Source organism: Mirounga angustirostris, unplaced genomic scaffold (genome assembly GCF_029215605.1).
Source record: "Mirounga angustirostris isolate CCGP_5_RB_7025 unplaced genomic scaffold, mMirAng1.0.hap1 SCAF_2, whole genome shotgun sequence".
Lineage (NCBI taxonomy): Eukaryota > Metazoa > Chordata > Mammalia > Carnivora > Phocidae > Mirounga > Mirounga angustirostris.
In genome coordinates, this window is record NW_026991710.1 from 153,834,068 (window position 1) to 153,860,265 (window position 26,198).

The 26,198-nt window shown below is 48.2% G+C and overlaps 1 protein-coding gene across 5 annotated transcripts in view; it reads right to left on the minus strand.

Moving 5' to 3' along the window:
- Window positions 1-26,198, minus strand: part of SCARA3 (scavenger receptor class A member 3) — a 70,390-nt gene that overhangs the window by 27,011 nt on the left and 17,181 nt on the right. For 3 of the 5 annotated variants that reach the window (XM_054508668.2, XM_045880058.3, XM_064585347.1), the window contains 4 exons: window positions 22,943-23,041; window positions 21,639-21,758; window positions 17,210-17,308; window positions 15,035-16,078 (listed from right to left, as the gene is read on the minus strand). In XM_054508668.2, coding sequence (XP_054364643.2) covers window positions 15,035-16,078; window positions 17,210-17,308; window positions 21,639-21,758; window positions 22,943-23,041 — 1,362 coding nt within the window. Of the gene's footprint in view, window positions 1-3,765; window positions 4,459-15,034; window positions 16,079-17,209; window positions 17,309-21,638; window positions 21,759-22,942; window positions 23,042-23,331; window positions 23,494-26,198 lie in introns of those variants that run through there. The other 2 variants (XM_054508667.2, XM_045880062.3) reach the window with 2 other exon arrangements.

Below are 26,198 nucleotides of genomic sequence, written 5' to 3' on the forward strand. Positions count from 1 at the left end.
GTTCCGACTTCAGGGCTCAGCTTGGGAACTGAGAGAGCTGGACAGCTCTGGGAAATGGCCAAGACTGTCCAGGTCTGGAGGCCAGCTTGGCCTTCTATACCGTCTTGTGGTCTTTGATAACTCCCCGCGCCACGGACATCACACCTTAGACTCTGCGCATGACTGTTAGGGGACTAGATAGAGATGGAGTCAGGTGACATGGGGCAGAAAACCAAAAAAGTGAGGCACGAGAGGCAGACCCCTCCCAGGATGAGTGCATGGGCACAACAGCCCAGAGAAAGGACAGCTCTTCCAGGAGGCCCACCCTGACTATCCCAGCCTATTCTCTGAGCTCCTGAGGCTACTACTTGCTGAATCGTGCAGGTGACGCGTAGAAAAAAAAGTCACAGTACAGCGAAAGCAAACCCTTGGTGCCTATCTGGTAGACCCCGCTAGACTGTGGAACCCCAGGAAGAGAGTGAGGGTCGCGGCTCACATCCCCCGCCCTGGGCATGACGCCTGGCACATGGCAGAGAACTCCCCCACAGATGTGGCCCCCTGCTCCCACCCGGCTCTGGCCTAGCACCTGGGGGAGATGCCCAGATAAAGATGTGGTCTGTCCTTAAAGAGCCCAGGTTAGCTCCCAAGCCAGGGGTCAGATAACCATAATATCCTTCTGACCATGTGGGTCTGAAAGTCACCACCTCCCAGAGTTGTACCAACCCTGAGGACACAAAGCAGAGTGTGGCCATCACTCTGTCCAAGGCATCTCTCATTGCCCAGAGCATGGAGGAAAGAGGACCCTCTGGCTTCGTGAGGATGCCCAGCAAAGACCTGGCTTTCTTCAGTGGTGTCGCAAAGGATGCTGGGTAAGGTTGGTGGGAGCAGTGGGCCCCAGGGCTGGCCTGGGGAATGAATTCTCATGCCCGGACTCAGCTCTCCCTGAGAATTCTGCTGCTACATCATTCCTCTTGCAAAACACTTCCAGCATTTTTGAGCGAGGTGGGAGCCAGTCCAGTTCCTGCATTTCACAGAGGAGGCAGCGAAAGCCCAGAGAGGTGAAGCAGTATCCTCAGGGGCCCCTGAGTGGAAACCAGAACCCAGGTGGGCCTCTTGGGGTGGAGGGATCCTGCAGCTGGGAGCTGGGAGCCCTGCCAATGGCCGTGACCCAGGTCTGCGATGCCAAGGCCTCCTCCCCAGCTAATGAGAAAGCAACTGCTGTGAATCCTGGTGGATGCTACCCGCTGCCCACCCTCACTACCCACCCATCCCCCATGCTCCCCACCCCCGCTGCTCCCTGCGTGTCTGCTTCCCAGAATGTTTCTGTGGAACAGAGTGTCAGTGACACCATCCTCTTTAAGATCTAAATTGGGATCTAAACTGGAAACTGGAGCCCAGACAGAGTCAGCCCCACGAGGGCCAATAAAAACCTTCCAGCCATTCCCTGCCCCCGCCTGCCCATGCCCACTTCCCCCACAGGGGGGATGTGGCCCTGTGTGGGCTTGGCTCACGTGGCCGGCCAACTGCACAGGCGGGGATTCCGTCACCGGGCTGGCGGGGGCAGGGGTGGGGCTGGAGGGGGCAGGGGTGGGGCTGGAGGGCTCTGGAGGGGACCTGGCCTGGGAGCAGCCAGGAGGCAGGACCTGCTCTTCAGTCTGCAGAGGGCCTCCCCCAGCCCCTCACCCGCCCTGCAGCCTGCAGCGAGGCAGCCCAAACAACCTGGGACAGGGAGGGGCCCTGTCCCCACACAGGGACCCCCCCCCCCCCACAGCCTGGCAGGACATGCTAGGAGCTGGCAAAGTCATGGCACCAGTCGGTCTTCACCCCAGCTCTGGCCTCGGCACCTGGGCCAGCAGAGCCATCAGAGGTGGAGAGGCCTCTGGAGGCTGGGTGGGCAGATGGGACTCAGAGGGCCCTGGAGCGACGCTGGGCGCCTTCCCGCCCACTCTGGAGCTCGGCTCTCGTCTATCAAATTGAGAGTCACAGTTAACAGCTCCGAAGGGCCCCTGTAGCTCCGCCATCACCCCTCCTCCTGCCTCTGTCCCTGCTCCCTGGCCTGTTTCCCTGGGCTCAGCCTCTGCCTGCTCCAGGAACACAGCTCCCTGGTTCTTCACCCTCTCTCCTTACAACCACGGCTGTGCCTTCCATCCTTGTTCCCTGGATGGAGGGGTCCACAGTCCCCGTTTCCAGCAGAGACTCAGGAAAAGCACGAGAAGTCTCCTCTCGACGAGGGTGCCCTGCTCTGAGCAGCCTCCCGGTCCGGCAGGAGCCCCCTCACTCTCTCCCCGGGACCCCATCCTTCCCTCGCCACTGTCTTCATCAGGTACCCGCTCCTCTCTTGCTCAAGGGACACAGCAGCTGGCTGCCAGGACTTCTCAGGGTCTCTACACCGGTAGTGAGGGAGAGAAGGCAGAGGGTAAAGGCCCCCTCTTCTGCCCATCCCCCCAGCCCTGCAAGCCTCCTCTTCCTGGGGGAGTTCCTGGCGGCTTCCTTGGATGGGGAAGGCTGGGCGCCCACATGCCCGGGGAGAAGGTGTGTGCCCACCTCGTTGCCCCAGGAGGTGGCAGCCCCCAGCCTGAGGGGGAAGGAGGACTTCAGGGAAAAGAGCCACCTCCCTTCTCCACACCCTCAGTCGTGGCTGCCCCCACTGACCCCATCTCTGAGGACACAGAAGGGCGTCCTAGACAGTCCCCTTGAAAACATCAGTCGGGGTGGCCGCGTCTGGGGCTACTTACCAGGCCTCCCTCGCTGCCCACATCGGGGACCAGTGGATGGAACCTGTCCCGTGTCGGTGTGCCTGCGACACCCAGCCCCCGGCTCACTCTCTAACTTCTCTGTGACCTGCCTTCTCTTGGAGAAGGGAAGGACAATGAGAGCAGCGAACATGTGTCTACCGAGTCTCTCCTGTGTCGGCGCCGCACACGGAGCTTGCTGTCCCATTCTACAGATGAGGAGCGGGGGGTGCGGGGGCTGGCGGCTTGCCCAACGGGGTAGACAGGACTCAAAGCCAGGCCTGCAGCTCTGAAACCCATGCTCCTTCCCCCGACCCTGCTGCCTCTGGTCCTCATCACGCTGTGGCTGGGGCTCCTGGCCCTTTCCCCAGCCCCTCCCGGCCTCCCCCTGCCCGGGCCTCCTGCCTAGTGCTGCCCAGAGGAGAGGGACGGTCCACACGGAGCAGGGAAGGGGAACCCGAAGGTGAGCCAAGCTTCAACTGGTCCCTCCTGGGCCGGCTGTGAATCATGCAGTCAGAGGGGAGGGCCGGCGGGACCTGGGTCTAGCTTAGGAGGAAATAAACAAGCGTAGTTTCGTGGTTAGCTTAGGAGCCAGGAATGTGGACAGAGGCTGACCGAGGCACTCTGCAGGACAGGGTGCCCCTGACGCAGCCCATAATCCAATCCTGGTATCAGTAGGGCTAAGGGCAAAGGAGGGGCGGGCTGGATCCTGCTCTGGGCAGCGGGGGAACATTTAAGGCAAAGGAGGAAACTGAGCGGCAGAGGCGGAGGTGCAGAGTTGGGGGAGAGGCACGGGGCACCCTGGAGTTCTGGGGAGGCCCATAATTACTCAGGAAGCCAGAGACTATAATTAGGCCATCCCGGCCCATTAGGGTAGAGCCACAACTGACTGCATGTCTGGGACAAGTAGGTGGTCTGCTCCTGGTCCGCACTGGGAACCCGGAGGGGTGTGTGTGTGTGTGTGTGTGTGTGTGTGTGTGTGCAGAAGCACCCAGTCTGTCAGCACCCAACACGGCCCATCCATGGGTGGGGTAGCGTGTGGGCAGGAGGGGCCCACAGTCCTTCTCATGGTCCAAAGCAGCAGGCCAGCTTACAAGGATAGAAAGAAGTAGAAACAGAAGGGGTGCCTCTCGGAAGACTGGTTCCACGGAAGGCACACTGGCCTGGCCTTTGGGGGACCCGGGTTTGGGCCCCAGCTCTGGTATTAACAAATCAGATAGCTGGGTAAGTGTCTGTCCCTCCTTGCACCTCAGGCTTCCCTCTATTCACTGAATATGTTGGCCTGGGTCAGGGACTGTCGGTACAGGCAGCTGTTACCCAAGGAACACGGGAAAAATGACAATGCACTTGTATTCTGTGGCACACTAGACTGCAGCAGACCAAACTTCCCACGCAGAACAATCCGAATCAGCAGATCAAGTAGCAAGACACCCTTCTGATGGCTTGGGAGAGAGACCAAAGGCCAAAATCACAGGGAGAAGGGAGACCACTTAAAGCCTGGCTTTCTTTGCCACCTTTCTTCTCAAGGCATTTGTCAACTAGTGATTAGTGCGGGCCAAGCAGCCAAGAAGCCGCACAGAAGGCTGCAGCTGTCAGACTGAGAAGTTGAGCAAGGCTTTCAGCAGCTTCCCTGGAGCTCGGGTTCAGGGCTGCCAAGATTCAGGAGGATGCGAGGCTGTGAGTACATTTGCTGTAAGGACCACAGGGCAGAGAGGTCGAACGGAACAGTCAGCTTCATTCAGCAGTGCTGGGGAGACAATAATTGGAGTTCAAGACCGACAAGGTGGTAGGGCCCTAGTAAACAGTCCTCCAGGACCATGCATTGTGAGTACGAGTGTGACAGAAACAGGCCAAGTGTTGGGCCGCCTGGGTGGCTCAGTCGGTTAGGTGTCCGACTCTTGATTTCAGCTCAGGTCGTGATCTCTGGGTGGTGACACTGAGCCCCGAGTTGGGCTCTTCGCTGGGCATGGAGCCTGCTTAAGATTCTCTCTCTCCCTCTGCCCCTCCCCACTCGAGCACACACTCTCTCTCTCTCTTGAAGAAATAGGCCAAGTGTCACCTTCCTTGCCCACCCTCAGCTTCTAGCCTTGTTTATGCTTTCATTATGCATTCACTGAGCAAATGTTTTCTGAGTGCCTTCCAAGGGCAGGCACTCTGCTGGGTTTTTGGTGAGTGAGACAAGGAGCCCATCACCAGGCAAATTAGATTTGGAATCATCCCTGAAATTAGGACACCATTTTATAACTCACAAAAACTTGTTCATACCCGTTGTTGACAATGATACTCATGGGATATATGTAAGGCAGGTATTAATGTTCTTAGTTGTGGATGAGGGAAACTGAATTGAAAGTTTCCAAGAGCCTTATCCAAGGTCACCTGGCTCATAAGCAGTGATGGTTTCCTGTCTCCAGTTCCCAAGTAACAGTCTTAGCCCAGACACTGTCTATCACAGACACAGAAATCATCCTACAGAGTAGGAAGTGAGAACAATCCTATGGGAGGCACAAAGACTGTGGAAGCATCACAGGCTTTCTGTTGAGCCAGTGGAGCTAGAAGAGGTCTCAAGGATCAGCTGGTCTTATCCTTTCACTTACAGATGAAGAACAAAAACAAAAAACAGAGGCTTAGGAAGATTAAGTGATTCTGTCTACAGACTCAGAGCAAATTAGAAGTCAGACTTCCCTCCCGTGTCGTTTAAGAGTCCAGCCCTTCAGTCAGCACTCGGCACCTTCTACACTGGCCATGGTCCCTGCTGTCCCACCCCCGGTGTTCTAAAGAGCGGCTCAGCTCCAGGCAGGGGGAGACCTCATGGCCAGCTCCAGCACGTGAGGCTGGCGGCCCCTGTCCGTGCAGGAAAGAATGAGAAACAAGTGCTTGTAGGGAAGGATGTACATTTGGTGCCTGAAATCTTCTCTCTGATGAGAAAGCTTTTACCTGGGCTGCTTTAGCAACAAGAGGAATGGAGACAGACGTGCAGGGGTTGAACCAAGAGTCGGGCACGGCTGAAACAAATGTCCACCTTGCTCACCAGCTAAGATGAGGTCCTTTGATGACAACTCTGTCATTAGTACCACAAGAGCAAGTATAAATGCCCATGACTCCTGTTGGGTGGTACTTAGAGTGAGGTTCCCCTCCAGCGCTCTGAGTATCATCTTTCCCTTCTTCACTCTCTGCCCCGCACCCCTACACCTAGGCAGGACCTGAGTGGAAAGTTGTTTCTGGTGCCTGCAAGCTCATGCTCTCAGTGTCTCCTCTTCAGGCTGGACACTGGACACATGCATCTCAGAGCCACGGAAAGGGGTCAGCACTTAAAATCATAGTGTGACCTTGAGTTAATGCCTTAGCCTTCCCCAGTCTCAGCTCACCTTTCTGTAAAATAGAGACACCAACTCCTTGGTGTTGCCTTGTCTACTATACAAAGGTGGTTGTGAAGCCAAAATGAAACAAAGCGTGTGAAGGGGCTTTGTCATTGGGAAAGCTTTATATTTCACTTGTTCTTGGGTTCAGTGCAACAAAAATACAAAATTACCAGAGAATGAACTATAAGAACTATCTAGTAATGCCTTTGCTGGAAAAATGCATCCTAGAGGATGTATCCTAGAGATACGTATGCTAGACGAAATACTGAGGGAAGGTTTCAGTGACCCAAGAAACACTCAGTACCTAGATTTGCTGCAAAAATGTGACAACAGGCAAACAAGACCTACCCCCACCCAACACCACCAATTTAGATTAAATAAAAAATTAACCCTAGTGGCAGTAGAAATGTTCACTGATGTAAAATAAAGGCAATACAGGTTTGAGACTAGGTTAAAGCAAAATAGAGAATCAGAGAGGTTGGTTCCAAGTCTGTGCTCTGCAGAGAGAACAGAGATCCCTGTTTGGGATCGTGGGGCCCTCCCTCCTTTCTCCTTGGAGCTCCCCAGCTTATCAGGCCCAGATGTCTGGCCCCCCAAATGTAAACCATAAATTCTGGAACTGCCAGATCTCAGTGGCTAACTAATTCTATTATTCTAGAGCCAAGACTGGTTATATTTTCAGGTTGAACATTCTTTCCACAAAGACACAGGCTTCCTCGGGAAGGGTCCAGAGAACCTGGGTATAGCCATCCAGATTCCTAGCATAAAAGAATCCCGATTAGGAGCTTTTGGACTACTTTCCAAGAGAAAAACTGTTGGGAATACTGCTGTGAAAGAGTAGAATGAAAAAGTAATAGTATCTGTTTGGAATTGAGTTGTGTCCCCTCAAAATTCATATTCTGAAGTCCTAACACCCAGTACCTTGGAATATGACCTTCCTTGGAGACAGAATCCTCACAGAATGAATTTTAAATGTGGCCATTAGGTAACGCCAAATCCAGTATGACTGGTGTCTTTATGAAAAGGGGAAACTGGATACAGAGACAGACCCGCACAGAGAGAAAATGACAAGACCCAAGGAGAAGCCGGCCACATCCAATTCAAGGCCTGGAACAGAGCCTCACGGCCCTTGGGAGGAACCAATCCTGCCGACACCGCGATCTCAGACTTCTGGCCTCCAGAGTTGTGAGACAGTACATTTCTGTTCTTTAAGCCTCCTAGTCTGTGGTACTTTGCAACAGCAACCTGAGCAGATGAATACGGTGTTTATTTCACAATGAAGTTCTCATAAGCAGAAGCCATAGAGCATTTCAAGTGAACTGAAGGAGTGGTCCAGGGAACCCACCTCCGATATGGAATCTAGGGGTAAGCTGGGGATGGAGGTACCCCGAGGGGAAGAGGAGGCCAGCCCCTGGCTGGGGAAATTGATGGGGAGTAGACAGCAATGCCGCTGAACATCCTGCACTATCACCGAGGAGCACATTGCATTTGCTCGGGTGCTTTTAGAGGGACAAGGTTTTATGTGACTTTGGAGAAGGCCATTCGAGGCAGCTTGCAACTTTGGATCTGAACTGCCTTGAATTTGAATCCTGTGTCCATTCCTTGATAGCTGTGCGAGTTTGGCTAGACCTCATGTGGTACCCAGTTCTTCACTGCAGGCTTTTTGGGTTTCAAGGATCCTGGGAATGAAAGGAGGTAATGTGTATGCCATACGCTTTCCCCAGGGTCTTTGTATGTGTCACTCCCTCCACCTGGAACTCTTCTGCTCATCCATGCTGACCCTGTTATGCTTGACTTACTCCTCCTTCTTTCTCAGGTCTGATAGTTAATTTCATGAGTCAACTTGACTGGGCCATGGGGTGCCCAGATATTTGGTCAAATGTTATTCCAGGTATGCCTGTGAGGGTGCTTTTGGATGAGATTAATATTTGAATCAGTAGACTGAGTAAATCCACAATGTGGGTGGGCCTCATTCAATCAGTTGAAGGCCTTACTAGAACAAAAAGGCTAAGAAGGAACTCCTCCTGCCTGACTGCTTCAAACTGGGACATCAGCTCTTTCTTGCCTTTGGATTTGAACTGGAACATTGGCTCTTCCTGGGTCTTGAGCCTGCCAGCCTTCAGACTGCAGCTACACCATCAGCTCTCCTGGGTCTCAGACTTTTGGACTCAGATTGTAATTAAACCATTGGCTCTCCCAGGTCTCCTGCTTGCTGACTCACCCTGAAGATCTTGGGCTTTCCTGGCTTCTATACCATGTGAGCTAACTCCTTCAATTCCTTATAGTAAATCAATCTCTCTTTTCAGAGATCCTAATGGACACAGGATATATATATCCTGTTGGTTGGTTCTGTTTCTCTGGAGAACCCTGACTAATACAGACTTGGGGACCAAGAGTGATTCTAAAGGAACAGAATTTTAAAGATGAGTTTTCTAAATTGATCTGGGGTTTCTGGAACTGACTCTCTAAGTTTTAAAGATGCTAATGACCTTATGTCTAAGTAGTAAAGATAGCCTAATAGTCCAAGGTATGATGTGATAATAGAGATATGAAAAGTAGTGGAGACTCCTCATCAACCACTTATGAGAGGCAAGGATCTGGGTGACCATGTGTATGATACTTTCGAATACTTTTTGTCAAAATAATGAATATAATGAGGATTGGTTGCTCCTGATGTTACTGGACAAAGTGGGGAGAGAAAAGGTTGAGCTTAGGATTCAAATTTCCAGCTCAAGTGTCACATAAATGACCTGCAAGCTTCTATGTCTGCCCTTATCCCCTGTAGATATGGGGATGAGATTGTTGAAAATCTAACATACCTCATCCTGTGACTGGCTGAATTGCAATACGGATTGAATTCCCAGCTTCCCAGGATGTCTGCTGTTAAAGTAAAGGCATTGACTGGGAAGGAATGGGATCCTGAAAATTGGAATGGGGATGTTTGGGAAGACCCTGATGGATCTGGGCATACTGGACCCCTAAATTATGATGAGTCATCTTTGACAGTGGAAACAGTTTCTCTACCCCCAGTAAAAGTGACTTCTCAGAGCACGCGGGTGGCTCAGTCAGTTAAGCATCTGACTCTTGATTTTAGCTCAGGTCATGATCTCAGGGTTGTGGGACTGAGCCCCGCATTGGGCTCCATACTCAGATGGAGTCTGCTTGAGATTCTCCCTCTCCCTCTGCCTCTCCCCACTGCACTCTCTCTTTCTCTAAAATAATAAATAAATCTTTTTTTAAAAAATGACCTCTCAACCCCTGTCTGAAGCCTGCACTGCCTGAGGAGAGGGCAGTGGCCTCCCCCACTGCCAAGCAAGACAATGCTGATGCTCCTGAGGACGCACCTCCACCACCCCTCTTTGCTTCTAGACCTATAACTAGACTCAGTTTTCAGCAGGACCCTAAAGGTGAGGTACAAAGTATGACCCATGAGGTGGTGTGCTATACTCCAAAAGAACTACTTGAGTTTTCTAATTCATGCAGATAGAAATCTGGGGAGTATTTGTGGAAATGGATACTAGAGGGGTGGGATAATGGTGGAAGAAACATAATGTTGGATCAGGCAGAATTTATTGATAGGGGCTGACTAAGCAGAGATTTTCTATGTAATGTTGCATCTTGAGGAGTTAGAAAGGGTCTAACAGTGTGTTTGGTTGGTTGGCTGAAGCATGGGCCAAAAGGTGACCCACAGTGAGTGAGAGAGAAATGCTGGATCTGCCTTGATTTCATGTAAAGAAAGGGATTCAAAGACAGGGAAGGTGGGATGTTGGAATGGGTTTGTCATCCGAGACCCACTCACCTTCCCTGGGAAGGTCCAGAAGACATGCCTTTCACCACGACTGTGAAAAATAAATCTATGAGGAGAGTCTTAGAATCCTTGAAGAGCTCTGTGATCATTCTTTGTAAGCCAGAACTTGCAGGGAGAGCTGCAGTCACTGAACTGGGAAACCTAACCACAATGAGAGTAAATGGATCCTGGGATGGCAGATACCTAATGGTGGCACTCAACTGCTTAAGGCAAGGAGAGCATGGATACCATAATAGCAGAGTCAACGCAGTGATGGGGATAGACTGACGTGCACAGACCCATGGCGTTGGCTAGTTGGTCATAGTGTGCCTAGAAGTGAAATAGATAGGAAGCCTACTAAATTCTTACTTGTTCTGAATAAGCAGAGAAGTTCCAGGTCAAGTGAACAAAAGTCTAATCCAAATTATAAAAACAGTCATGGCTTCTCCTCAGACTTGAGCCAGTTTACAAACCCAGAATGACTTAAATGAAAGGGAAGCTGGGTACCCTTGAGGAAGGACCCCAGTACACACCAAATATTTATACTGTTAATTTTCCCAGCCTTCCCCAATGGGACTTACAGCTTTTTACCAGGATAACTGTACACTGGGGAAAAGGAAATAATCATCCCTTTGGGGGACTGCTGGCTCTGAGCGGACACTGATTCCAGGAGACCCAAACACCACTGTGGCCTCCAGTCAGAGTAGGGGCTTATGGAGGTCAGGTGATCAATGGGGTTTTAACTGAGGCCCATCTCACAGGAGGCCCAGTGGGTCCCTGAATCCACCCTGTGGTTGTTTTCCGAGTTCTGGAATGCATAACTGGAACAGACATACTGAGAAGCTGGCAGAATCTCACATTGATTCCCTGATCTATGGAGTAAGGGGTATTATGGTGGAAAAGGCCAATGCTCCAGCTCTATGTCATACTTCAGTTCCTAGGGAACTTGTTCTCCTTTGCACTACATTGATGATATTACACTGATTGAACCTAGCGAGCAAGTAGTAGCTGCTTTGTGAGACATTTATGTGTCAGAGCAGGGGACATAAATACGACAAAAATTCAAGGGTCTTTGGGGCATCTGGGTGGCTCAGTTGGTTAAGCGTCTGCCTTCAGCTCAGGTCATGATCTCAGGTTCCTGGGATCGAGCCCCGCATCGGGCTCCCTGCTGAGCAGGGAGCCCCCTTCTCCCTCTCTCCACTCATGCTCTCTCTCTCTCTCTCTCTAATAAATTAAAAAAAAAAAAAAATTCAAGGGCCTTTTACCTCAGTGAAATTTTTAGTGGTCCAGTGATGTGGGCATGTTGAGATATCCCTTCTAAGGTGAAGAATAACCTTTTCCATTTGGCCCCTCCTACAATTAAAAAAGAGGCACACCTCGTGGGCCTCTTTGGATTTTGGGGACAACATACACATTCCTCACTTGGGTGTGTTATTCCAGCCCATTTACTGAATGATCTGAAAGCATGCTGGTTTTGAGTGGGACCCAGGACAAGAGAAGGCTCTGAAACAGGTCTGGACTGCTGGTTAAGCTGCTTTGCCACTTGGGCCCTATGATCCAGCAGACCCAATGGTGCTTAAAGTGGTGGTGGCAGATAGGGATGCTGTTTAGGGCCTTTGACAGATCCCTGTAAGTGAACTGCACTATGGACCCTTAGGATTTTGAAGCAAAGCCATGCCATCCTCTGTGGATCACTACTCTCCTTTTGAGAAACAGCTCTTGGGCTATTATAGGGCTTGAGTAGAGACTAGATGCTAGCCAAGGACCATCTAGTTACCATGAGACCTGAGCTGCCCATCTTGAACTGGGTACTTTCTGACCCACCAAGTTATAAAGCTGGGCATACAGAGCCACATTCCATAATCCAATGGAAGTGGTATATATGTAATCAGGCCTGAGTAGGCCCTGAATGCACAAGTAAGTTCCAGGATAAAGTGGCCCAAATACCCATGGTCCCCACTCCTACTATACTACCTCCTCTCCCAGCCTGCACCTATGGTATTACGGGGACTTCCCTATGACCAGCTGACAGAGGAAGAGAAGATTCTGACCTAGTTTACAATTGGTTCTGCATGATAGGCAGGCATCACTTGAAAGTGGACAGCTGCTACATTACAACTGGAAGGGACTTCCCTGAAGGACAGTGGTGACCGAACACCTTCCCAATGGGCAGAACTTCTGGCAGTGTACCTGGTCGTCATGCTTGCTTGGAAGAAGAAATTATCAGATGTGTGATTATAACCTGCTTCATGGGCTGTGGCCAATGGTTTGGCTGGATGGTCAGGGACTTAGAAGAAATACAGTTGGAAAACTGGTCACAAGAAAATTTGGGGAAGAGGTATGTGGAGAGTCCTCTCTGTAGGGGCAAAAAAAACGTGAAGCCATTTGTGTCCTCTGTGAATGTTCTCCAAAGGGTGAGCTCAACAGAGGAGGATTCTAATAGTCAAGTGGATATTGCATGACCTATTCTGTGGGATACCAGTCAGTCTTCTGTCACCCCTGTCACCGCCCAATGGGCTCATGAACAAAGTGGCCACGATGACAGGGATGGATTTTGTGCATGGGGTCAGCGACATGGACTTCCAGTCACCAAGGCCAACCTGGCTATGGCTACTGCCAAGTGCCTAATCTTCAACTGCAGAGACTACCACCAAATCCCCAATATGGCACCATTCCACAGGGTGATCAGCCAGCTACCTGGTGGCAGGTTAATTACACTGGACCACATCCATCATGGAAGGGGCAATGTTTTGTTCCTGCTGGAATAGAAACTTACTCTGGATATGCATTTGCCTTCCCTGCATGAAGTGCTTGTGCCAAAAAATACCATACAGAATGCATTATCCACCATCGTGGTATTCCATGGTATTCCAGTGTAGCATTGCTTCTGATCAAGGAAATCACTTCACAGCAAATAAAGTTCAACAATGGGCCCATGATCAGGGAATTCCCTGGTGTTGCCATGGTCCCCACCAACTTGACACAGCTGGCTTGACAGAAGATTGAAATGGCCTTTGAAGACCCAGTTCCAGTGCTAGCTAGGGGGCCATATCTTGCAGGGCTGTATGTGGTCTGAATCAGCGTCCAGTATCTATGGTGCTGTTCCTCTGATAGCCAGGATTCACTGGAACTGCGATCAAGGGGTGGAGATGGGAAAGACACCACCCACTATCACCCCTAGTGACCCACTAGCAAAATGTTTGCTTCTTATTCCCACAACCTTAGGCTCTGCTGGCTTAGAGATCTTTGTTCCAAAGGAAGGAATGTTTCTGCCAGGAGATAAAACAATGACTCCATTGAACTGGAAGTTAAGACTGCTGCCTAGTCACTTTGGGCTTCTCATGGCTCTGAATTAATAGGCAAAGAAGTTATTGTGCTGACTGAGGTGACTGATCCTGACTACCAAGAAGAAACTGATCCACTACTCTAAAATGGAGGTAAGGGAGAGCATGTCTGGAATTCAGAAGATCCTGAAGAGTGTCTCTCGGTGCTACCATGCCCTGAAATAAATTCAGTGGAAAACTATAATGGCCCAGTCCAATCTAGGAAGGACCCTAGATTGGGAATGAAGGTTTGGATCACCCTACCAGGTAAAGAATAACAACCAGCTGAGGTGCTTGCCGAGGGAAAAGAAAATACAGATGGGTAGAGGAAGGAGGAAGTTATAGATATCAGCTATGACCATGTACTCCTTGTCAAGAGTATTTCCTCCTTGTTGTGTTATAAATATATAAATATCTATATATATAGTATTTTTGCTTTCTTCCCTCTCTTATCCCCTTATCATGTAACATAAAATATAAAATATATTGACTTTATATCACAGTATTGTTAACTTTATGTCATAGTATATAAATTATGAGATATCAAAGGGAAAAGTAAATATCCCTCAAGGATTTTACCTTCTCTTCTGGGGAAGGGGTTAGTGTGGTTTTGATTGTACACAGGATACTCGCATCATGAGCATTAGGCAGAATTGTAACCTTGTTCGTATCTCCATTTGGGGATTAAGTATTATTTAAGGAGATGTGTATGGGTGCCAAGTTGACTTGTGGTGGTTAATTTTATGTGTCAACTTGACTGGACCACAGAGTGGCCAGACATTTGGCCAAACATTCTGGATGTGTCTGTAGGAGTGTTTATAGATGAGACTAACTTTTAAACTGTTACTGAGTAAAGCAGATTGTTCTCCTCAATGTGGTGGGCCTCATCTAATCAGTTAAAGGCCTGAATAGAACCAAAGACTGACCCTCTCATAAGTAAAAGAGAATTCTCCTGCCTGATGGCCTTCAAACTCCCCATCATCTCCTCCTGTTCTACAGCAACATCTGGCCTTCCGACTCAAACTGGAACATCAGTTGAGCAGATTTTGGACTTGCCAGCCTCCCTAATTACATGAGCCAATTTTTAAAATAATCTCTCTCTCTCTCTCTCTTAGTGGGTCTGTTTTTCTGGAGAACCCTGACTAATGCAGGGGTGAGATGAGAGGAAAAGAGAGCATCAGAGTAATGAACATCCCAAGGGGCAGGTGGCTGAGCACCCCAATGATGGGGTGGAAGGGAGAAAATGAGAAAACAGAGTTTCCAAGACGAGGTCTCTCTATTTCTCTGTGTGGACCAATCAAACACATCCACGTACGAAAATCCAGTTTTGTATGGCAGGCAAAGTTAGGAGTCATAGCACCTTTACAAAAGAGGTTTGTAGGTACAGTAGACCTCCCTTATCTGTGATGGATATGTTCCAAGACCCCCCTATATAGCCTGCTTTTTCCTATATATACTTACCTATGATAAAGTTTAATGCATAAATTAGGCATTTCGTGAATGTTGTCTCTCTCTATCTCAAAATATCTATGGTACTGCATTTGCCCTTCTTGTGATGACCTAAGATGATAAAATGCCTAAGTGATGAGATGAAGTGAGGTGAAGGACACAGCCATTGTGACATAGCATTAGGCTACTATTGACCTTCTGGGGATACCTCATTAGGAGAAAATTGAAACCACAGATAACGGGGAGCAACTGTGTTTTAAAGCTTCCAGTTGCCCTAGGCATTTGCTACAGGATTGCATGAGCCTACCAAGACTTTTGCCTGAAACCAGGTACTTCTGTGTCAGGCAAGATCACCACAGCCCTCTGAGAGCTCCATAGCAGGTGTGGCCCAAGTCTGGCTCTTACCTCTTAGGATGGTGACGTTGCGAAGGATTTCTCCATGCTGCGTGTCCACAGCCTTCATCTCCTCCACGATCATGGAGAGGTTTCGGACGTTGAAGTCCAGCCGCGCACTGAGCAGGCTGAAGTGCTCCCAGAGCAGGTCTGTGGTGCCCAGCATGAGGGAGACGGACTTGTTCAGGTAGTAGAGCTCCTCAGCGTGGGTGTGGAAGCCCAGCGTGCAGGAGAGCCGCACATCGTCCAGGTACTTCAGCATGCTGTGCACGTGGTTGTCGGTGGCATTGATGTTGGTGAAGATGGTGCCGATCTCGATCTCATGCGAAGTCATGCGTCCTTCTAGCGTCTCGAACCTCTCCACCGTGCGGTTCTGGGCATAGCGGGTGTGGTATTGCAGATCATGCATGTTCTCTTCGTGGTCGTCCAGGAAGGACGAGATATTATCCAGCTGCAGCTGCAGGCCCATGACCTGCAGCACCAAGTCGTGCATGCTCTCGGCATTCTGGCTGATGCGCTGGGAGGAGACCCCCAGGGTGGCCTGGATGTTCTTGACTGCTTCTCCGGTCTTGGCTGAGGTGGTGCGCAGGCTGCTGAAGAGTCGGGTGTAGTTTTGCCAGTCGGTGACAATCTTCTGGAGGGTCAGGGTCTCCTCGTCAGTCTTCCGCCGGATCCCGTGGATCCACTCCGAAGTCTGCCCCACGGTGAAGTTGATCTGGTGGACTGTAGCCTTGACATCATAGCAATCCTGGGTGAGGTCCTTCAGAGAGAGGTCCAGGCCAGCCGTGGTGGCCTGCCAGCCTCTCACCTGGGCAAGAAAGAGCCCCAGAGACTGGTTGACCTGGTGGATGGAGAATGAACAACTGCCCATCTCCTGGGAGATCTGACTGCTGGTGGTGGAGAGCAGCTCGTGGGTCTGAGAGGTCTGGTCCAGCTGCACCTCCTGGGCCAGAAGCATCTTCTGAATTCCCTCCAGCTCCTCCTGCAGTTTTCTGATCTCTTGCTCCAGCTGCCCAGCCTCGTGGCAGAAGGAACAGTTGTTTGGGGCTTTCAGATCTTCAGGGGAAAGAGACAACATTTTGAGTTGCAGAAGGATCATGGGACAAAAGTTGCTTCTTTACCTATTTCAGAGCATAATGGATTGTCAAGTGGCTTCCCGATCCCTCTTCCTATCCTAAGCCTGCTAGGAAATCCTTTTTGGAAAAGCCTTATCATCTCTATGAAATATTATTTTACCAAATGTCTTTACTCTGACATGAAATGTAGAAGTGGGGACATTTTTTTCCATCTCGCCACCAAATTCTCGAGAATATATACCTTCATAACTTTCTAAGGTTGCCAAGAACCACCCATTTACACTTTATCTTAGTATTTCTCCAAATATTTTTATATTTGCTATCGATAAACTTATGGGGAAAAGATGGTCTGGGGATTATTTCTCCCTGTGACAGTCAAGAAATGAGGCACAGAGAAGAGGCTTGCCAAATATCACTCAGCTAGTACTTTCTCTTTCTGTCAGGGCAGGCCACCTCTACACGTTCTATTGTGGCTCCTTCTGTCTCAGTCTCAGAACGAGAAGGTCCCTGGTTAAAGCAGGAAATAAAGAGTATCATGAATTGGTAGGGTAGGGTAGACTTATCAAGAGGCTTTGGAAGTTCTTAAAAATAATTTCTGGGTGGCTGGGTGACTCAGTCCGTTAAGCGTCTGACTCTTGATTTTGGCTCAGGTTATGATCTCAGGGTCCTGGGATCGAGCCCTGGGTTGGGCTCCTTGCTCAGCGGGGAGTCTGCTTCTCTCTCTCTCTCGACCCCGCCCCCTGCTTGCACTTGTGCTTTCTTTCTTTCTCAAATAAATACATAAATCTTTAAAAAATAATAATAATCTCAGATACATAAGGATGACTGAGGAATTGACTGTCTTTGGGTTCCTTCTCTACCTGTAGGTTCCAGCTAGATCCGTACCACTCACAAAAGCCTTGACCCCAGTGCTGGGTGAATCCCAGGGCAGCAGCCCTCTCTGAGTGGACAGGGAGGAAGGGAGCCATAGCTGCCTTTTCCTTGTGCCTGGAAGGTTGGTGAAGGCTGCCCTACTCCAGGGCACCATGGCCTGAGGTGGACACTCACCCCTCCCCCATTAATACTGGTCTCCCTTCATACTCATGAGCACACCTGGATACTGGACACTTACCCAGTCCTTGGAGATTTTCCTGCATAGACATAAGCTTCTTGTCATAAATGGCCTGGGCCAGGGAGATGTCTTCTGAGAGAGAGTCCACTTTCCTGAAAACTGTATGGGAAATACAGATGAGAAACTGGGGCAGGGTCTTAGTTCAGAGAAATGGCAATCATTTATTGAGAAGGTATTTTTACCAGCCTCTCTGCCACCAAAACCTTTCACCCTTCTATGGGGCTTTTCAGTGGTGGTAAGGGAAGATGCTTCTTATGGCTAGAGTTCGTCATGCATTCCTTAAAAATATATATCTACATCTATCTATAGATCTAGGCAGATCTATATCTCTTTATACATCTCCCTTAAGTGTTTACGTGTATGTATACATATACTTGTGTGTATATATGTATATGTATGTGTGTGTATGTGTATACATATATATATATCCCCCTCCAGATTTTAAAACTAGGACCTGACCACAGGCTAGACTAGAATAGGGAAAATTAAGAAAAAAAAAACACAAAAAGAATATAAAAATTATTTTTAATCCTACCACTGAGAGATAATAGCCATCAATATCTCCGTGTATCTCTTAGACTCTTACTTATCTCCATAACCATTCTGTAGTTACATAGATATATGTATACTCTTTTAGAGAACAACAACAGAAACCTGGAATGTTTGGAATATCTCATCTATTTTCTTTCATTTTGCTTCACTGGTATCATGTCATGGACATTTTCCTATTGAGGTTTAAATCACTTTTAAAATCATTAATTTTAATGTCTGTATCATACTCTATATAAATGACTCAGCGATTATATAAAAATCCCCTGTGGTTGGGGGACCCTTCTGAGCCTACAAATAAAACTTGATATGTAAATATGAGTAACACTTGTTCCTAGAAATAATCCTTATATTTGATGGTTGTGTATATATGGTTATTCTCTTAGGATAAATTGCTTGAAGTAGAATTAATGGGTCGAAGGGTATTAATATTTTTGAAGTTGGACACATGGTTCCAAAGTGACCCCTAGGAAAGATTTTACCAGCTTATACCAGCTTCTCAGGGGCCAGTGCTGGCCAGGGGTTAGAGCACATCTGGGCAGCAGCAGAATCCCTGGCTTTCTCTAGCAAATGCCTGGCTGGATGGGGAAGTGAGAGGAGAGGACGGGGTAGACAAGATGCTTCCCACAGAGCCTACGAAGGTAAGTTCCGGGGGATGGAAAGTCCCCCAACAAGAGAGTTAGGGAATGCAACTTCTGGTCCACATTTGCCTCAGATTTGTTGGGTATCTTCAGGCAAGTCAGTTAATCTTTCTGCAGCTTGACTGAATCATCTGTAGAAGGAAAGTATGAAGCTAGATGACTTCTAATGTTCTTCTCAGCTCCAAAATTCCATTTTTTTTTGTAATCTCTGGCTTTTAATTAACATTGTACATCTCAGAGCTGTTGAGACTTAAATACTAGCAGTCACATGTTGAGAGATCCTGGGAACAGTTTCCTAGAGTTTATAGTATTTATTATTCCATTTGAGCCTTCCCCAAATTAAAATTGCTTATATAGATGGGGGGAACGAAGGCGTAGAGAGGCTGAATGACTTGGATTCCTATCCTAATGCTTTATAAAGTCTACCTCCAAGCCAATAGCCAAGGGCTCATTCATGTAATTCACCCTGTTCATTTCTTCACTGTGCATTTCAAGATTTGTAATCACATATTAATTTGCTTAGTGTTTTCCTTACTTTTTAGATCTTATTTTTTTCTCATCCTTTCAAAATTATGTCTTATAATGTATACTAAAAAGTACACACATATAATTTATAAATAAATACGTATATTTTACAGGTGTGAGATTATCATTTTTTTCTTTCCTAATATGTAAGCATAAAAATTTTCAAACACAGTAATCAAGGCTTGGACGTGACTATCCTACTCGTACAGTGGGCAGTAGTGTATCTACTGTCTACTTTCTATAATTAACATTTTACTATATTTACTTTCTTGTACATCTGTCCATTTTATCTTTTTATCCATTCATCAGTCCATCTAATTTTTTGATGTATTTTATTTTATTTTTTCTTAAAGATTTTATTTATTTATTTGACAGAGAGAGACACAGCAAGAGGGAACACAAGCAGGGGGAGTGGGAGAGGGAGAAGCAGGCTTCCCATGGAGCAGGGAACCCGATGCGGGGCTCGATCCCAGGACCCTGGGATCATGACCTGAGCGGAAGGCAGATGCTTAACAACTGAGCCACCCAGGCGCCCCTGATGTATTTTAAATCAAACTTTTTATTGATGGGGTGCACGGTCAAAAAAAGTTCATAGGTTATTGCTCTAGGCCTAGGGTTGGCAAAGCAGGATCTGTACGCCGAATCTAACCCAGGGTCACTTTGTTGGAACAAAGCCATCTCCATTCATTTACGTATTGTCTCTGGCTTTACGATGGCAGAGTGGTTTTGACAATGACCATGTGTGGCCCGTAAATCCTAAAATATTTACTACCCTAGCCCTTTACAGGAAATTTGCCAAGCCTTGCTCTAGATTATAAGCTCCATAAAGACAAGGCCTATATTTTATTAAGCAGTATATACCCAGTGCCTATCACAGTTCTTGGCTTACAGTATGCATGCAACAGATAATCCAATTAAATGAATAAGTGGATTTTCCAAGTCCTTATGAGGAAGACTGATTTTGCTCAACCCTCTGGACTTTATCCACAGTCCTGACCATAGTACCTTGACTAGGACGGTCCACATATATACTCACAAATCTCTAGTCATTCATTTGACGAATATTATTGAGTACCTACCAACCAGGTCAGGATGGTGTCAGCTCTACTCTAGGGACTTGGGATACCCAGGCTGGAGACAAAAACAAAAAGGAAGCCTAAAGTTCTCCCCGGATGCCCCGAATGCACTCCTCAACCACAAATTATTATGATCTTCTGCTCATTCACTCTGGATCTTAGGGCAAATCATTTCACCTTCCCAGATATGTGGAATGAGGTCGGCCTCCCATTTCGGGGCTCGTTGAGATGATTCGTGGAAATCATGTATGCGCTAGGACCTGGCACCTGGTGGGCACCCCATCACTGTCCACACCCTCTGAAGTGGGTCGGCGCCTGTGTTCCACTCTGGGCTCAGGCCTGTGGCTCCCGGAGCTTTATTCATGGTCCTGCAGGTGTGGAGAGCTGAAGCCCTGTAAGGCCTGGCCAGGAACAGACTTGGGAAGTTCAGTCCTGTTTGCTACCTCATAATGGTGGACAGCAACTCCTCCCTCCTTCCCGGGCAGGATCTGGGCCCCTTTCTGAGAAGCCAAGCCCCATGAAGTGATTTAGTAGAAAGAAGTGGGGCTGAATGGGGTGAGGCGCTTGGAAAGTTCTTGAATTGAATTTTCAATGCTCTTTGAAGGGTTAGAATCCCCCAGACAAAATAGAGAATTGCTCTCTCTGATGGTGAAATGTGAGGGACTCACCTTGATGTTCCTACCACCTGGTACAAAGTAGGTGCTTGGCTTCTGTTGGATTAGTTAAAACCATCAGGACTCCTGGGACATGACTAGAGTGTCTATTCTAGTCATTGGCATGCTGGCCTCTTGCCCTCAAGCCAAGAAAGCCAGTTGCTGAATATCTCTAGCCAGGCCCGGGAGCAGGTGCCTCCTAGACTGAGGCACCCCCGCCCCCCGCCCCCATTCCTCATTTGTCTCACCTGAGTCCCAGCCTTGTCCCCAATGCCTAGTCCATCGGAACAAACAAACTACTGGCCTCCCTTAGGAAAGACATCTGGATTTTCTCAATCTGAAGCTGACTGGCTTGGGACTGCAGCGAGAAGGCGTCAAATTTGTTTCCCTCCGTTTAGCATGATCTATTAGCATCCAGAAGGCAGAGGTTGCCCGAACCTGGCTGTGCGCCACCATCTGGGTTGACTATCATAGCCATACAAGCTGTGGTGTGTATGACAGCCACCACACTCCAGGTCCCTGGCCTTCACCTGCAGGGCTCCGCTCTAACAAGCGAGGTCCAAGTGAGACTCAGGAATTTGCATTTTAACAAATACTCGGGATGACCTTGATGCAGGCAGGCATCCAACCTCACTTTGAGAAACGCTCACAAAGACCATGGAAGGGGCTTCAAAATTGCCCAATCCAGGGATCTCAGCCCTGGATGTACATTACCTGGGGTGAGGCCCATGCACCAGTATTTTTTCAAAGCTCCTAGGTGATTCTAACATGGAGCTGAAACGGGGAAACATGGGGCTGGTCCTGTCCTCTCATCTTACCAGTAGGAAAACAGAGGTCCTGAGAGGGGAAGTGCCTTGCTCAAAGCCACACAACTACTTACGGACTGGAAATCAGAGGCCAGTCTTTGAAGTCTGAATCAAGTATGAAGATTCCCCAGCTAGAAAGATGCTGGCCTACCCCGAGGCTGCGGGGCGCCTGCACTCACCCAGGGAGGCCAGCACGGCCACGGCCACTAGGAGCAGGGCCAGGAAGAGGTAAAGAATCCGCACCGATGTGTGCAAAGACAGGTTCTTCTGGCAGCGGCTGCAGCGGGGCCCTGGCCGGTCTGTTGGGGGACAAAGGAGACCAGTGGCTGAGGCTGCAGGTAAAGGTCCAGGTTCACGTTCCTGCTCTGACCTATCTCATCACCTCTCAAACCAGCCTCAGAAGGGGAGTTGTTCCCCATCCTCATGTCTGCCCATCTCACCGTGTTCTCTCTAGGTCCTTGAGCTTTTAGCAATAGAAGAGACCAGAGTCGGGGTCTTCAAAGAACACCCCCATCAGTGCCATCCTCTCTCTTAGGGCAACATCAATGGGCCCAAGGTGTAGGGAAACACCTCTTCAGGAAGACACATTGGCCTTATGATGGTCCACAACATGGGGCAGCCGGCCTGTGTCACCATTGGGTGACTAACGTGTCCCACTGTGCCTAGGATATTCTGGGCTTTAGCCTCGAAAAATCTCCTATTGTGGGAATTCCTCAGTATGGGGCCAACCAGTCACACACCCTGGGAAACCCCTCAGCCCCCAAACGTCTCAGGTGACAAGGAGTTCTCCTGGAAACGGAACGAATGGTTTCAGCCCACCGGCTGGGTCCCTGGTATGGAAGAAGAAGGAAGCCAGGTGGCCAAGGTCCAGTGGGAATGCAACTGTGAAACTGTTGTGACATTTCTAAGGCAGATTCGACTTCAGCTGCACATTTGAGTACTGGGAACATTTAAAACTCCTGATGCCCCTTTCCTACTCCAAACCAAAAGGAATCAGAATTTCCGAGGGCTGGTCACGGGCTTCCTGGGGTGATTACAATATACAGCATGGGTTGAGAGTAGCTATGCTAGTCTATCCTGAAACCCACCCAGAAGCCCTCCTCTAAGTAACAGTTCAGGTGGCATTGGTGTCTGAGATTATCCATTATCCGTCAGGTGGGTCCAGAAGGTCAAGGGGATGAGCCACTTGGGTGGCATGGGATATGGTGAAGGGGACAGTTCTGGGCCAGTTAGAGGCCAGGCTCTGGGGGAGATGGCAGAGGTCCCTGACTGATCTCAGGAGGAGCCCTGGAGACAGATGTCACTCGTGTCAAACTTTGACGTCATCTACACTGCATAACCCAGGCCGATGCAACTCTGCCCTTCTACCCTCCGGGGAGCAGTGGAGCAAGGACAGCCAGGATTTTGAAGGCTTGTGGAGAGATAAGTCACCAGCCTAGGGATGGGGACAAGGAGATCAGAGGGCAGCCCCCAGGGCCCTTACCCTCTGGTGCACATGGGAAGGTCGGCATGTCCTCGTCGTCACCAGCCGGCTCCTCTTCTGTAACACACAACGCATCTCCGTCGCCGGTGGGCGACCTCACTGTGATGGAGCCGGTGCGATCAGACCCGGGGTGGGAACCTGGAGCCACACCCACCCCTCTCCAGCTGCCCCAATCCCCACACCCCAGGCCCACTCCTGCCCTTGAATCCAAGTCAGCCCGCTGGAGCTCCAGGTGGCCGGACAGTAAGCAGAGGAAAAGGGAAAGGAGGTAAGAATCAAGTGGCTGAGGAACTGAGATATCCCAACACATGTGGGTAAGGAGATGTTATGATCTCCCACAGGCTGGTAAAGATACACAGGCCAGCTCAACTGCCTGTTGTCTTCTGCACCTTGCTCAGATCCTTGGGGTGGAGTAAGAAGGAATAAGAGCCGGTTGTTTGATCCAGCTCAGCATCCTTCCATTTCCCGGCACGTGGTAACACAAGCCGAATTCCTTTGCTCCAAGGTCAAGGGTGAATCTGCAAGACTCTGCATCCAGCCCAGCTGGGGGCCTGCAGAGAGGAGGAAGTGGGAGTGAAGAGGATAGAAGATGGTCACAGACCTCTGCCTCACACACTGCCTCATCCGGGACCTGACAGGGTGTGGAAGGGACCATGGGAGGAGTAGGTCTCAGGTGGGAAGGCTGACCTGGTACTGGTTGCCTGGGATCATGTGTTCCTTAAATAAGACCTAGGTGATGGATTCCCTCATTCAGAAGAGTGCTCTTGTTCCCCAGACACCTCATCCCTCCTTCTCCTTACAAGACCTGGTCTTTTGTAAATGATGAGGAGAAAGATGCCCAAAATAGGCAGAGTGAGCCAAATTCCCAAGTGGGTGTTTAAGAATTGAGCTAACCAATACTTTTGCCCTGGGAAGTGTGTGGGGGGCAGGGGGATGTGCAAGCTGATCATGACAACCAAATTCCCGGGAGATGTCTGTTGAGGGGATTTTTTACAACTATGCCTCAGGGCACCTGGGTGGCTCAGTGGGTTAAGCGTCTGCCTTCGGGTCAGGTCGTGATGTTGGGGTACTGGGATTGAACCCCACACTGGGCTCCCTGATCAGCGGGGAGCCTGCTTCTCCCTTTCCCTCAGCCTCTTCCCCCACTTGTGCTCTCTCTCTCTCTCAAATAAATAAAATTAAAAAAAAAACTATGCCTCAAAATCCAGAGGCAATAAGAGAAAAAACTGATATATTTGACTATATGATAATAAAATACTTTTGCATGACCAAAAAACTGGGAGAAAATATTAACAGTACATATTACAGATAAAGGGCTAATATACCAAGTTTATAAAAAGCTTTAAAAAATTCAAGAAATGGAATGAATTCAGTAGTCACAGGATACAAAATTAATGTATAGAAATCTACTGCATTTTTTTAAATGTAGGTTCCACACTGGGTGTGGAGCCCAATGCAGAGCTTGAACTCACGACCCTGAGATTGAGACCTGAGCTGAGATCAAGAGCCACCCAAACACTCCTGTTGCATTTCTATACATTAATAATGAAGCAGCAAAAAGAGAAATTAAGGAATCAATCTCATTTACAATTGTGCCAAAACCAATAAGATACCTGGGAATGAACCTAACCAAAGAGGTGAAAGACCTATACTCTGAAAACCATAAAACACTGATGAAAGAAATTGAAGATGACACAAAAAAATGGAAAGACCTTCCATATTCATGGATTGGAAGAACAAATATTGTTAAAATGTCTATACTACCCAAAGCAATCTACACACTTAATGCAATTCCTATCAAAATACCAACAGCATTTTTCACAGAATGAGAATTAACAATCCTAAACTTTGTATGGATCCATGAAAGACCCTGAATAGTCAAAGCAATCTTGAAAAGAAAAACAAAACTGGGAATATCACAAAGCTAAATTAATCAAAATGGTATGGTACTGGCACAAAAATAGACACATAGATCAATGGAACAGAACAGAAAACCCAGAAATAAACCCACAATTATCCGGTCAATTTATTTTTGACATAGGAGGAAAGAATATGCAATGGGAAAAGGAGAGTTTCTTCAACAAATGGTGTTGGGAAAACTGGACAGCTCCTTGTAAAACAATGAAACTGGGCCACTTTCTTACACCTTACACAAAAATAAACTCAAAATGGATTAAAGACCTAAATGTGAGACGTGAAACCATAAAAATCCTAGAAGAGAGTACAGGCAATAATTTCTCTGACATCAGCTGTTACGATCTTTTTATAGATTTGTTTCCTGAGGTAAGGGAAACAAAACCAAAAATAAACTATCAGGACTACATCAAAATAAAAAGCCTCTGCATGGGGAAGGAAACAATCAACAAAACTAAAAGGCAACTTACAGAATGGGAGAAGATATTTGTAAATGACATACAGATAAAGGGTTAGTATCCAAAATATATAAAGAATGTATAAAACTCAACACCCAAAATATGAATAATCCAATTAAAATGGGCAGAAGACATGAACAGACATTTCTCCAGAAGAGACATCCAGATGGCTAACAGACAAATGAAAAGATGCTCAATATCACTCACCATCAGGGAAATGCAAATCAAAACCACAATGAAATATCACCTCACTCCTGTCAGATGGCTAAAATCAACAATACAATAATCGTTAAGTGATGGTGAGGATGTGGAGAAAAAGGAACACTCATGCACTGTTGGTGGGAATGCAAACTGGTGCAGCCACTGTGGAAAACAGTATGGAGGTTCCTCAAAAAGTTAAAAATAGAGGGCGCCTGGGTGGCTCAGTTGGTTAAGCGACTGCCTTCGGCTCAGGTCATGATCCTGGAGTCCCTGGATCGAGTCCCGCATTGGGCTCCCTGCTCGGCGGGGAGTCTGCTTCTCCCTCTGGCCCTCCCCCCTCTCATGTGCTCTCTCTCATTCTCTCTCTCTCAAATAAATAAATAAAATCTTTAAAAAAAAAAAAGTTAAAAATAGAACTACCCTATAACATTATGATCCAGTAATCACATTACTGGGTATTTACCCCCAAAATACAAAAACACTAACTCAAAGGGATATATGCACCCTGACGTTGATTGTACGTTATTTAGAACAGTCAGATTATGGAAGCAGCCCAAGTATCCATTGATAGATGAACGGATAAAGAAGATGTGATAGATATATATATGTCACATGGAATGGAAAATCATTCAGCCATAAAAAGAATGAAATCTTGCTATTTGCAACAGCATGGATGGAGCTAG